A 13,578-nucleotide genomic window follows, 5' to 3' on the forward strand; every position below is an offset into this window, starting at 1 on the left:
GCAGGATAGAGGTTAGACACCCCACACTCCTCCATTTTGAATTTGTGCCCTGGGCCCTGGGCCCTCTCTTTCCTGCAGCCATCTTAGAAGCCAGCAAGGGCCAGCCCAGCAGCCAGGTGTCAAGGACTTTTAGATTGTAACAAGGCCTCACCTGAACACTCCTAATACAGTGGCCTGCCAGAAAAAGCCAGAAATGGCACTGTTGCTCAAGTGGTAGAGTGCTAGCTTTGAGCAAAAGAAACTCAGGGACAGTGCCCAGGCCCTGAGTTCAAGCCCCAGGACTGGTAAAAACAACAACAACAACAAAAAAAAAACTGTATAAGGTCCCTTCCATTTAGATAAAAGTTGATGGGTAGGAATTTGGGCAGGAAGCTGCTATCTGAGCTGGGGGACTGGAGGCCACTTCTGAAGCCTCCTGTGACCTGGGACTATCTTAGCTCTACCACTCCTCTCCCCCACCCCCAATTCTCCCTATTTAACCTGAGGCCACTGTGTACCTTGAAGATGTTCTGAAGCTCTGTCTTTTCACAGCTGCTATGAAAAACATCTTCTTCTCTGCCCTCCACCTCATCTCATTTGGCAGATGGGTGTGATCTAACATAGGTCCTCTGGATTTGGGCCTGGGATTGTCATACGATGCTGTCTGGGAACCTTCACAGGTAGCTGTTATGTAATGTAAAGGTCACCAAAGGTCAGCCTCCCCAGGCAGCCAGAGAAATGCTTTTGCAGACCATAATGCAAAACAGGCTGCCCTGGCCTGCTTCACGGAAATGGATTTAATTCTTTCTTTTTTCTTTTTTGTCAGTTGTGGGGCTTGAACTCAGGACCTGGGTGCTATCCCCAAGCTCTTTTGCTCAAGGCTAGTGCTATACCACTTTGAGCCACAGAGCTACTTCTGACTTTTGTGGTTAATTGGAGGTTAGACTCTTATGGGGCTGGGCACCAGTAGCTCACGCCTATAATCCTAGCTACTCAGAAGAGATCTGAGCATCCAGGTTCAAAACCAGCCTGGGCAGGAACATTATTGAAATTCTTATCTCCAACCAACCACCAGAAAATTGGAAGTGGCACTGTGGCTTAAAGTGGTAGAGTGCTAGGCTTGAGCAAAAAAGCTCAGGTACAATGCCCAGGCCCTGTGTTCAAGCCCCATGGCTGACAAAAAAAAATTTTTTTTAATTGAAAAAAGAAAGTATCATGGTAACTTTTCTGACTGGGCTGGCTTTACTATGATCCTCAGATCTCAGCCTCCTGCCCAAATTCTTATCCCCATCAACGTTTATCTAAATGGAAGGGACCTTATACAGTTTTTTTTTGTTTTTTTTTTTGTTTTTTTTTTGCCAGTCCTGGGGCTTGAACTCAGGGCCTGGGCACTGTCTCTGAACTTCTTTTGCTCAAAGCTAGCACTCTACCACTTGAGCCACAGTGCCATTTCTGGCTTTTTCTGTGTATATGGCACTGAGGAATTGAACCCAGGGTTTCATGTATATGAGACAAGCACTCTACCACTAGGCCACATTCCCAGCCCCCCTATACAGTTCGATTCCATACTCCTACACTGTAAAATTGTCTGGCATTGGACATATATTCCTGGAATGAAACCTTCATCTCAATCCTATTCTCAGGTTTCAGATTCATCTGGACCTAAGCATTCACAAGACTCCCATATCTGTGAACGTCTAGAAGACTGGAGATTCCTCTTCAGAAAGAAAAAAGAGGCTTAACCAGACTGACTGGACGGTTTGGTAAAGTTTCAAATTTTAATTAGCATTCCTTTAAATGTTTATAAAAACTGTGTTGCTCAATTATACATCACACTCTCCAGTCTAACCACAAATGCTAAAACCCCACCTTAATCTTAGGCTGTATCTTTGCTTTACTTTTTCTGATTATTATTTCCTGAGCTAAAGTGGAAATGAACTCACGTTTGCAATGGGCCTGTTGTTATGCAAGGGAGGTTAATAAAAGCAGTTGTTGGATTTGTGGGCTGCTGCCCATTTCCAGAACATCTGGGCTACCCTGGTAGGGACCCCCCCACAGGGTGCTGACTAGACAGAACTCCCAACTAATACCCTAAGCCACAACATATGGAACTAGTGCTACTAATTATATTTCAAAATGGCCTATCATTCAGACTGTTCATCAGCCAGGACACAATACATTTTATTCACTCTGCAACTGATGATCAAGTATAGAATTTAGACATCCTCCCAAATTCCCAACATTAGGGACACCAGTCACTGACACTTGAAAGGATATTACCAGATTTGGGCTAACTATTTCTGGCTAAACCCTACTATCAGGCAACTGAGCCAAAAGGCTCCCTTCTGCTGGGAACAGAAAAATCATACTTATGGTAAATGGAAAAAATAGCATTAAAAAGCTGGGTTGGACTCCACTGACTAATTGTAAACACTCAAGCCCACTGACTGGTATGCTATCAACTGGCCCCTAAAACAAAATCTATGCAGCTCCAAATGGCACCAAATGGCTTTGTGGGACCAACCTCTGGCCCTGGCTTCCCCTGCACTATAGATTTCCCCTGGATGCAGGGGAGATGGGTCCCAACTTGAACAAAGCCTGCAGATATGCCAGCATTATGACCTAGGTGGACTATGTGTGTTTTCCATTGGTATGATCACCTGGCCTCTGTCTCCATTCCCTCTTCTGGCCTAGAGGATGTCATGGGACATGGAATCCTTCAACAAGTGCATCCAGCAAGCTTTCAGTGACACTGCCCAAGAGGTCTCTTTGTTAAATCCAGAGGTAAAAATGCTGAGATAAGCTGTCCTTCAAAACAGGATGGCTGAGCTGGGTGCCAGTGGCTCATGCCTGTAATCCTAGTTACTTAGGAGACTGAGATCTGAGGATTATGGTTCAAAGCCATCCTAGGCAGGAAAATCTGTGAGATTGTATTGTCATCTCTGATTAATCACAGGAAAAGCCAGAAGTCGCACTGTGGATCATGTGGTAGAGTGCTAGCCTTGAGCAAAAAGGAGTCCAAGTATAGTGCCTAGGCCCAGAGTTCAAGCCCCAGGACTGGCAACAACAACAACAACAACAAAACAAGGGTACCCTTATTGCAGCCCAAGGAGGAACCGGAGCAATTGTAAAAGTTGAATGCGTGTGTCTATTCCAGACAACTCAAAAAATGTCTCCTTGGTCCTCCAGGATCTGCACACTCAGATCTTCCTGTCTCCATCACCCAACCACTTCAACTGTACAGAAGTGTCCCAACCACACCCACAGAAGTTTGTAACTTTTCATTCAGTCTTAGCCCCAAGTACACCAGAAAACCCATGAGCAACATTTCCCACTTGGGTCTGGCAGACCCATTTGAAAATCTGCTTGAAACCACAAACGGTTTCCAGAAACATTAAAAATAATAAATAAAGGAATAGTAGAAAGCAACTGTTGTCAAACATGACAAGTCTCTTTGTACTTAGAAAAGGGAACCAATTCCATGTCCTCCACCACATAACAAACCCAGCTGCACTGGCGTGCTATGGTGCAATTGTACCACATGTCAGGCCACTATGTGCCTATTTTCAGCCTCTGTCTCCCCAGGCCAACGGCAAAACTGGATTCCTCAGCCAACCCTGACACTCACGTGCTACTGGGTGTGGTAGCGCATGACTGTAATCCCAGCACCTCAGAGACTGAGGCAAAAGGATCTCAAGTGGGGCGCTGGTGGCTCATACCTGTAATCCTAACTACTCAGGAGGTTGAGATCTGAAGATTGAGGTTCGAGGTTCAAAGCCAGCCCAGGCAGGAAAGTCTGTGAGACTCTTATATGCAATTTACTACCAGAAAACCAGAAATGGAACTGTGGCTCAAAGAGCTATAGAGATAACCTTGAGCACAAAAAGTATAAGGACAGTGTCCAGGCCCTGAATTCAAGACCCAAAACCATGGGGCTGGGAAGGTGGCTCAGTGGTAGAGCGCTTGCCTTGCATGCCTGAGGCCCTGGGTTCGATTCCTCAGCACCACATATGCAGAAAAAGCCGCAAGTGGCGCTGTGGCTCAAGTGGTAGAGCGCTAGCCTTGAGCTGAAGAGCTGAGGGATAATGCCCAGACCCAGAGTTCAGGCCCTATGACCAGACCCCCCCCAAAAAAAGACCCAAAACCAGCACCAAAAACAAATAAATAAATAATAAAAAACCCAAAAAACAAAAGTCAGCTGGATGTCAGTGGCTCAGGGACAGCACCCAGGCCCAGAGTTCAAGCCCCACGACTGACCAAAAAAAAAAAAAAAGGATGTGGGCACTGGTGGCTCATGACTGTCATCCTAGCTACTCAGAAGGCTAAAATCTGAGGATCAAACTTCAAAGCCAGCCTAGGCAGAAAAGTTTGTGAAATTCTTAATAAACTACTCACAAAAAGCCAGAAGAGGCACTGTGGCTAAGTGGTAGAGCACTAGCCTTCAGCACAAAGAGGCTCAGGGACAGCACCCAGGCCCTGAGTTCAAGGCCCAGGATTGACAAAAAAAAAAAAAAAAAGCCCAATTCTTTTAGTGGCTCACACCTGTGAATTGTTCAGGTGGCTGAGATCTGAGTTCTAAACCAGTTGAGACAGAAAAAAAATCCAAAAGACTCTTGATCTAATCAATCAGCAAAATGCTGAAGATGGAGGTGTGGTTGTATATAGAATGAATAAAATTCAGAGAAGGAAAAACCTAAGCGTGTGGCCAGCTTGTGTTGCTGGCCTGTGTGCAGTACCTATACCAGATTCCAAATGACGTGTGTGTGTGTGTGTGTGTGTGTGTGTGTGTGTGTGTGTGTGTGTGTGTGTGTGCGCACGTGTGTATGCTGGTCCTGGGGCTTGAATTCAAGGCCTGGGTGCTGTCCCTTAGCTTTTTAAAAAATTTGTCAAGACTGATGCTCTACCAACTGATCTGTAACTCCACTGATGGCTTTTTGGTGCTTAAGTAGGGATGAGTTCTCATGACTTTGCTACTCTGGCTGGCTTTGAATAGCCATCCTCAGATCTCAGCCTTCTGAGTAGCCCTTGACACCCAGCCTGCAGAGTTCTTTTTTTGTTGTTGTTGTTGTGGTCATGGGGCTTGAACTCTGGGCGTGGGTGCTGTCCCTCAGCTCTTCAGCTCAAGGTTAGCGCTCTACCATTTTGAACCATAGCACCACTTCCGGTTTTCTGGTGGTTAATTGGAGATAAGAGTCTCATGGACTTTCCTGCCTGGACTGGCTCTGCACCATGATCCTCAGATCTCAGCCTCCCAAGTAGCTAGGATTATAGGTGTGAGCCACCGGCACCTGGCCTACAGAATTCTTAATATCATGTTAGGGTTTGCAGCCTGAGGGACTTGAGGCCCAGGCAGGCTGCAGTTCAGAGGTCTGGGCCAGGTAGTTAAGTGGAAGGCTGCCATAACACCAGCTCCAGGCGTGGGTCTCATCTTGGCAGAGGCATCAATGGTACTCACCAAGGTGCCACCAGAAGGGCAATGTCCTTGGAGACAGATGGGGTCTCCCAGGTTTCCTGAGAGGACTCAGAAGGGAGGCATGGCTCTGAGGCGGTCCCATTCCATTGTCCCTGTGTTTGTTTTGGTGGTACTGGGCATCAAACTTGGGGCCTCACATTTGCTAGCCAGGACCTCTACTGCTTGAACTATGTCCCCAGCTCTTTTGTTTTTAATTTGTTTTTACAGATAAAGTCTTGTGCTTTTTCCCAGGCTAAGATGATTCCCCCTACCTTTGACTACTGAGTAGCTGGGATTACAGGTGTGTTCTACCATGCACAGTGCTTTTTTTTTTAATTACTGTAACCCACAAGCAGCAGGGTACAGCTATAATACTATCTCCACAAGAGGCTGAGATCTGAGGATCTCTGTTCAAAACTAGCCAGGGACTAGTGTAATCCTAGCTACTCAAGAGGCTGAGATCTGAGAATCACAGTTCAAAGCCAGCCCTGGCAGGAAAGTCTGTGAGACTCTTTTTTTTTGGTCCGGTCGTGGGGCCTGAACTCTGGGCCTGGACGCTGTCCCTCAGCTCTTCAGCTCAAGGCTAGCGCTCTACCACTTGAGCCACAGCGCCACTTCCGGCTTTTTTCTTATGTGGTGCTGAGGAATCGAACCCAGGGCCTCAGGCATGCAAGGCAAGCGCTCTACCACTGAGCCACCTTCCCAGCCCGTCTGTGAGACTCTTATCTCCAATGAACCACCAGAAAACTGCAAGTGGTGCTGTGGTTCAAAGTCATAGAGCACTCGCCCTGAGTGAAAGAGCTCAGGGACAGCACACAGGCCCTGAGTTCAAGCCCCAGGACCAACAACAAAAAAAGGGGGGAGGGGGAGAGGAGGCAGGCAAGTGGACAGGTCTAGCTCAAGTGGCAGACACCAGTCTTAATCCAAAGAGCCAAGTCAAAGCTCAGGAAACAGTCCTGTCTTGCATGGCATCGGACCCCTGAGTTGTGTGTGTACCTGCGTGAGGCAGAGCTGTGTTGCAAGCTGGACATAGTTTATAAGGAGGGACACAGTCCTACTCCAGCCAGCAGCTGCCCAGCCATTCCTAGGAGCCTCTGCAGCCTGGCCTGAGCCGGAAGGCAGAGTTGCAGTATCCTTTGCTTGTGGCTAGCACCCTGGCCCTCCAGGGAAGGTGCAACGATGCCAGCTGCTGGAAGGGCAGCCTGGGGCTGGCAGCTGTCCACCTCCATCTTCTATCTGGGTCGTCGATGTCTCTTGGCACTGCTGCTCTGAAGCCGGTGGGGGGTGCTGGGGGGCAGAGGGCTGTGGCGTCGGCCTCCACTGTCGGTGGACCCTGGGATGGACAGGAAGATCTGTCTGTGGCCCAGGAAAACCTGGGTCCATGTAGGGGGACCTAGATGGGCATCCACAACATGCAATCTGACCCCCACAGGGCCTGGACCCCCCTGGGGGTAGAGGGTCCCTTGTGATGACACCATTCCTCTCTCTGTGGCCTTCCCCCAATGAAGCCCATGTAACTGAGCCTGGGCCTGGGCATTATCAGCTTCAGAAAGTTGGGCCTGGTGCTGGTGGCTCCTGCCTATATCCTAACTACTCAGGAGGTTGAGATCTGAGGATTAAGGTTTGAGATTCAAAGCCAGTCCAGGCAGGAAAGTCTGTGAGACTCTTATATGCAATTAACTACCAGAAAACCAGAAATGGAGTTGTGGCTCAAAGAGCTATAGAGATAACCTGGAGCACAAAAAGTAGAAGGACAGAGCCCTGGCCTCAGTTCAAGACCCACAACCAGCACCAAAAAATAAAAAAATACCAAAAGCTAGCTGAGTGTCGGTGGCTCATGCCTGTCAGCCTAGCTGCTCATAAAGCTGAGATCTGAGGATTGCAGTTAAAGGCAGCCCAGGAAGGGAAGTCTATGAGACTCTTATCTCCAATTCACCACCAGAAAACAGTAAGTGGTGCTGTGGCTCAAGTGGTAGAGCGCTCACCTTGAGCTGAAAAGCTGAGGGACAGCACCCAGGCCTAGAGTTCAAGCCCCACAACCAACAACAAAAGAGAAAAGCAAAAGCCCAAATGTCTGGTGGAGTGGTTCATATGGTGGAGCATCTACTTGCCAAGTGTGAGGCCTTGAGTTCAAAACCCAGTGCTGCAAATATGTATGTTCTATATTGTATGTGTATGTGTATGTATATATATATATATATATATATATATACATATATATACATATATATATATATATACACACACACATACATATTGTATATATAAATATATATAATATATAAACTATATATTGTATATATAATACATATTGTATATATACTATAGTATATATATATATATATATATAGTGCATATATATAGTGCATAGAGAGTACTTTGTTTTTTCAGATAGAATCTCACATTTTTGTCTACAATACCTACAGACCACTTCTGCTGGCATTATAGACATGAACCACCTTTCCTGGCTTGTTTGTTGAGATGGGGCTTCACCAATTTCTTTTGCCTGAGCTGGCCTCAGACTACAATCCTCCCAATCTTTGCCTCCCCAATCTCTAGGATGACAAGCCCGAGCCACGACCCCTGGCCCACATCCTGCCCCTTTTCAGCTCAATCCTGACCTTCTCAGCCTGCCTCTAGCCTGGCCAGGGGCACCCTGGGACCAGACAAAACATTTGAAGGGCAGTGGAGAGCAACAGCCCAAGTGCAAATCCTGGATATGCTCTCACTGCTGAGTGACCATGGCATCCCTGTGTTGTGTGAGGTGTCCATCTTCTGATGGAGGAAATGGGATGAACCACATGACTGGGCTGCTGAGAGGGGGCCCTGGTGTGGGGTGGGGGGCTCTGCCTTCTCTTCTCCTCTGTACAGCACAACACAGACCTTCAGGACCCTGGCAGGGGGGTGGAGGGGGCCTCCACTGACCTCGGATTTCTCGAGGCAGCAGGGGCTGCCTGCTGGGGACCGTGCTGCCCTGCCACATGGCGCTGGGAAAGGTGAAGCTGACCTCGGGCACCTGCAGTGTGTTCTCATCTGCACAGTGAGATCAGACACAGGATAGAAACATCGTGAACATCGTGTGATACGTTCATACCTGATGCATGGAGAAGCTTGTTGTGGGGTGCTGTGGGATGAAAGAATAGCCAGCAAAAATCAGGGCTGGGGGCTTGGTTCAGTGGTTGAGTGCCTGACTAGCAAATGTGAGGACCAGAGTTCAAACCCTATATTGTCTCCAACCTCCTCCTCCCCCAAATAAAAACCATCTCAATGGCCACACAAAACAAACAACAGCACCGAAACACACAGCAAGGTGGACTGCTGGCAACAATCCAGAGTGTCACCCTCAAGGTTTCAGTTTAGAAATTTGCATTCAGGGGCTGGGAAGGTGATTTGGTGGCAGAGCGCTTGCCTTGCATGCATGAGGCCCTGGGTTCGATTCCTCAGCACCACATAAGCAGAAAAAGCTGGAAGTGGCGCTGTGGCTCAAGTGGTAGAGCGCTAGCCTTGAGCTGAAGAGCTAAGGGACAGCGCCCAGGCCCAGAGTTCAGGCCCCATGACCGGCCAAAAAAAAAAAAGAACAAAAAGAAAAAAAGAAATTTACATTCAGACCCTTTCTTTCTTCTTATCATGCACCTGTGTGTGAGCTGAGGCTGGGTTTCATCTTGGAGGCCGAGGGGACGGCAGGGAAGAAGCTCTTCCCTGGTGATTTGGATGGCTGCAGGTGGGCTGGGGACAGCTGGCTCTCAGCCACATGCTCCCCAGAGGGGGCCTGGAGTTTCTCTGACACCTGTGGGGAAAGGGAACACAACATATACATATATATATATATGTATATGTATATATGTATATGTATATATATTCATAGATACAAAAACACATTGTTTTTTGAAAAAAGTTTCTCTATGTAGCCCAGGCTGGTCTGGAACTCACGATTTCCAGGTGCCAGTAGCTCACACCTGTAATCCTACCTACTTAAGAGGCTGAGATCTGAGGATCACGGTTCAAAGCCAGCCCAGGCAGAAACGAACGTCCATAGACTCTTATTTCCAATTAACCACCAGAAAACCAGAAGTGGCACTGTGGTTCAAGTGGTAGAGTGCTAGCCTTGAGCCCAGACCCAGATTTCAAGCCCTTTGACTGACAAACAAAAACAAGAGGAAGGCTGGGAATGTGGCTTAGTGGTAGAGTGCTTGCCTAGCATGTACAAAGCCCTGGGTCTGATTCCTCAGTACTACATAAACAGAAAAAGCAAGAAGTGGCACTGTGGCTCAAGTGTTAGAGTGCTAGCTTTGAGAAAAAGAAGCTCAGAGACAGTGGCCAGGCCCTGAGTTCAAGCCCTAGGACTGGCAAAAATAAAAGGGAGAGAGAGAGAGAGAGAGAGAGAGAGAAAACACTATTCATACATGCCCATGAAGCAGTGTCAGTAATAGTTAAGAATAAAGCCAGGAACTGGTGGCTCACACCTGTAATCCCAGCTACTCAGGAGGATGAGATCTGAGGATCATGTTCAAAGCCATTCTGGGACTACTTAGGAAATGGAGGTAGGAGGATCCAGATCTGAGTACAGAGCCTATCTGAAAAATTCATGAAAGCAAAAAGAGCTAGAGGTGTGGTGGTTTAAGTGGTAGAGCACCATCTTTGAGAAAGAGCTTGAGGCACTGAGTTCAAGCCCCAGTACCGAGCAAAAGTACACATGGTAGCCCTAGAGTTGAACTCACCTGTGGCACCAAGCACTACGTGGGCCAGGTCTGGCACCACACACTGGAGGCACAGACAGGAAGCACTTGATCTATGTACTTTATAATCTTTTTCTTAAATTAAAGTACATATACTGCTCCGTGCCAGTGGCTCACTCCTGTAATCCTAGCTACGTGGGAGATGGAGATCAGGAGAATCTCTTCCAGCCTGGGCAGAAAAGTCTGTGAGACCCCCATCTCCACAGTGGGAAGCTGGGTGCTGTAATGCATGCCCATCATCCCAGCAAAGATGGAAAGTTTAAAGTAGGCAGATCAGGGCTCATGTAGGTGCAGAAGTGGGAAGTGAGACCCTGTCCTAAAAATAACCAGTGAAAATCGGGATTGGGGCGTAACTCAGTGATGTTGCAACAGCCTAGCAAGCTCAGGGCCTGAGTTCAAATCCCACTATCCCTCAAAATACAAATACTGGGGCTCCGAGGCAGAGTGATTGGCTCACATGGGCAAGGCTCTGGGCTTGATCTTCAGCACCGAAAATAAAATGTTAAGTAGGCTTGTGAAAACTTTGAGATAACAGAACTGTAACTGCTGGGATTCAAACACACAGAGCTTGAGCTGCGGCCAGAGATCCATGTGGTATAGCCAGTTTGCCTCCTGTGTCCACCCAGGTATAGAGCAAATGCTGACCCCTCCCATCCTCTTCCTCCAGCTATCCTCCCACACCCAATGTGGCCATCCACTGGGTCACCCACCAGCTGTGTGGGCCAGGTGAGGGAGGGTGACCGCTTCCTCCCAGCCTTCCTGTCTGTGGAACGGTCCATGATCGGGCTGGCCTGGGGCCACCTCCTGTCTGCAGGACAACTGTCCGATGTGGCGTGGGGCTTCAGGTCCCTGGGGTCCAGGGCTGCCTCCTCTGGCCGGGGGCGGGAGGAGCGGCTGCCGCTGCCATCCCCATCCTGGGCTTTGCAGCGCCGGCTGGCTGCAATGAGGGCGATGGTCTTAGTCCCCAGGGCCATCTCCTGAAGGGCCTGGGCGCTCAGCGGCCGTGCAGGGCTCAGGTCCAGGCTGGCGGTGGGGTGCAGCCTGGAGACCAGGCTCTTCATGCTCAGGGGGCCCGGAGTCTGTAGAAAGCAGCACACAAAACACATCAAAAGAGTCTTGGGGGTTGGGAAGGTGGCTCTGGTAGAGTACTGGCCTTGCATGCATGAGACCTTGGGCTGGATTCCTCAGCACCACATAACAGAAAAAGCTGGAAGTGGCTCTGTGGCTTAAGTGGTAGAGTGCTAGCCTTGAGCACAGAGGGACAGCGCCCAGGCCCAGAATTCAGGCCCCACAGTCCCCCCCTCCCCCCGCCCCGCCCAACAAAAAGAGTCTTGGCAGATGCCACTAGCTAAGGATAAGATCATCCTTATTTAGGCCTGGTGTCTCTTAAAGAAAGGAGAGAGCTGGACATGGGAAGCACAGGAGGTAGAGGGAAGAAGATGTAAAGTTCTAGAGCAACTTGAGTGATACAGTGAGATTCTGTCTCAGAACAAAGAAAGAAAAAGAGAAAGAGGAAGAGGAGGAGAAGGAGGAGAGGGAGGAAAGGAAGGAGAGAGGAAGGATGGAAGGAAAAGAAAGACATGGAATCAGAGATGGAGCAGTGTACCACAGTCTAAGAGATGCCTGGAGCCCAGACTATGGGAAAGGCAGACAGGAACCTTCCAGAGCCTCCAAGGGGTTGGGAGAGCCCATCTGTGTCATATGTGGGACTTGAACCTTCAGTCTCAGAACTGGGCCGTGAAGTCTGCATCCATGCGCCCATCAGCAGTGCGTGCTCTGCAGAGCTCAGGACCACAGGGATCCAGGTCATCTCCCACAAGCACGTTGGATGGGGGCGCTGGGCCCAGCGCAGCCTGGTGGGGGAGGGGACCCTCCGCCCAGTCCTGGTTCCCAGCCCAGCACACCAACCTCTAGCACTGGTGGAGTCAGCAGGATGCGGAGGGCCGGCGGGGGCAGCAGAGAGTCCTGCTTTCCCAGCATCCTCAGTGGCGTGGCTTTAGATGATTTGTGACTGTCACTGTGGGTGCAATAGGTTACAGTGGACCATAGCCACCTTGGCCATCCCAGGTCCTGCCAGAGCCTATGTGGCCAGTGTGGCCACGCTTGACACACACAGGGCAGGCAGTGGCCTCGGTCCATGTGTTTGGGGGCATGGCTGGCTCATTCACTAGACACGAACACACTGGTCACCCACCATGCCAGCCTGGGTCCAGGCCTCGACTGGTTCTGAACAGGTGGCGGCCCTGCCACACACTCCCACTAGGGGGCGACACATACCCAATGGACAGTAGGCCTGAGCTTGCCCACCTGTCTCTTTCCATAAGCATGGGGGACAGCTCAAACGGGGTGCCCCCTGGAAGGTCCTTCCTGTCCTCTGGCTGGTCTTGGCTGGAGTCCTCGGGTGGTGGGGGAGATAAATTCAGAATGGAGCCATCCTGGGAGCGGACAGGAGTGGAGTGAGATGGGCAGGGCCATCAGGCAGGGGCTGTCCAGAGGGTCCTGGCCACCAGCACTCAAAGGAAGCCGGGCAGTGATGGGAGCCAGCTCTGGACTCCTCACTTGTAACCCACCTAGTGATACAGGGACGTGGATCCCCAGGGCTGCTTCGGGAAAAAGCAGTGCACAGGGGCCTTGAAAAGTTAAACACAGACGGAGGGTGAACATATGCAGAAGTGGCACCCACTAGACACTATGTGGAAATTTAACTATATGACTTGTAGGTGGGGACAGGATGGCAGGGGGGTGGGGGGGGTGGGGACTGGGAAAGAGTGAAGGAAAGGGCGACACTGTCCAAAAAGAAATGTACTCATTACCTGACTTACGTAACTGTAACCCCTCTGTACATCACCTTTATAATAACAATAAAAATTAAAATTAAAGGTAAACACAGAGCACAGTGTCGCCCAGCAATCATACTTCTGATACATATTCAACCGAATTGAAGACAGGAATGTAAAAGGGATATTTACACATCCACATGCACAAATATCAGCAGCATTATTCAAAGGACCCAACAAACAAGTGTCTATTGATGAATGAAGGGATGGCTGGAAATGTGGAGGAATACTATTCAGCCCTAAAAAAGAAGGGAACTTCTAGTAACTGCTACAGTGTGGATGAACCTTTTCTTGGGAGGGATGGGGGTGCTGGGGTTTGAACTCAGGGCTTCACACTTGCTAGGATGGTGGTCTACCACAAGAGCTACATCTCCAACCCATGGGACTTGAGGGCACTGTACTGAGTGAAATAAGTCAGCCAAAAAGGGATAGGTACTGTAGAACGCACTTATAAGAGCTCCCTGGACAGCCTGTCTCATCACAGAGACAGGAAGGAGAATGGGGAAAAGGGGTGTAGCGCCTGAAAGATATAAGGAGTTGGTTAGTTTCTGCTCCAGAACAGGAGAAAGTTCTA

At 49.2% G+C, this 13,578-nt stretch overlaps 1 protein-coding gene across 1 annotated transcript in view; it reads right to left on the minus strand.

The window, feature by feature from the left end:
* Nucleotides 1–6,663: 6,663 nt before the first annotated feature.
* LOC122113868 (kinesin-like protein KIF19) overlaps nt 6,664–13,578 on the minus strand; it is a 29,824-nt gene continuing 22,909 nt past the window's right edge. The window contains exons 15-21 of the mRNA XM_042686997.1: nt 12,475–12,602; nt 12,076–12,184; nt 11,066–11,246; nt 10,878–11,029; nt 9,065–9,218; nt 8,357–8,464; nt 6,664–6,764 (exon numbers count right to left, since the gene is read on the minus strand). Coding sequence (XP_042542931.1) covers nt 6,664–6,764; nt 8,357–8,464; nt 9,065–9,218; nt 10,878–11,029; nt 11,066–11,246; nt 12,076–12,184; nt 12,475–12,602 — 933 coding nt within the window. The remainder of the gene's footprint in view (nt 6,765–8,356; nt 8,465–9,064; nt 9,219–10,877; nt 11,030–11,065; nt 11,247–12,075; nt 12,185–12,474; nt 12,603–13,578) is intronic.

Source organism: Dipodomys spectabilis, unplaced genomic scaffold, assembly GCF_019054845.1.
Source record: "Dipodomys spectabilis isolate Male_0828 unplaced genomic scaffold, ASM1905484v1 ptg000098l, whole genome shotgun sequence".
Lineage (NCBI taxonomy): Eukaryota > Metazoa > Chordata > Mammalia > Rodentia > Heteromyidae > Dipodomys > Dipodomys spectabilis.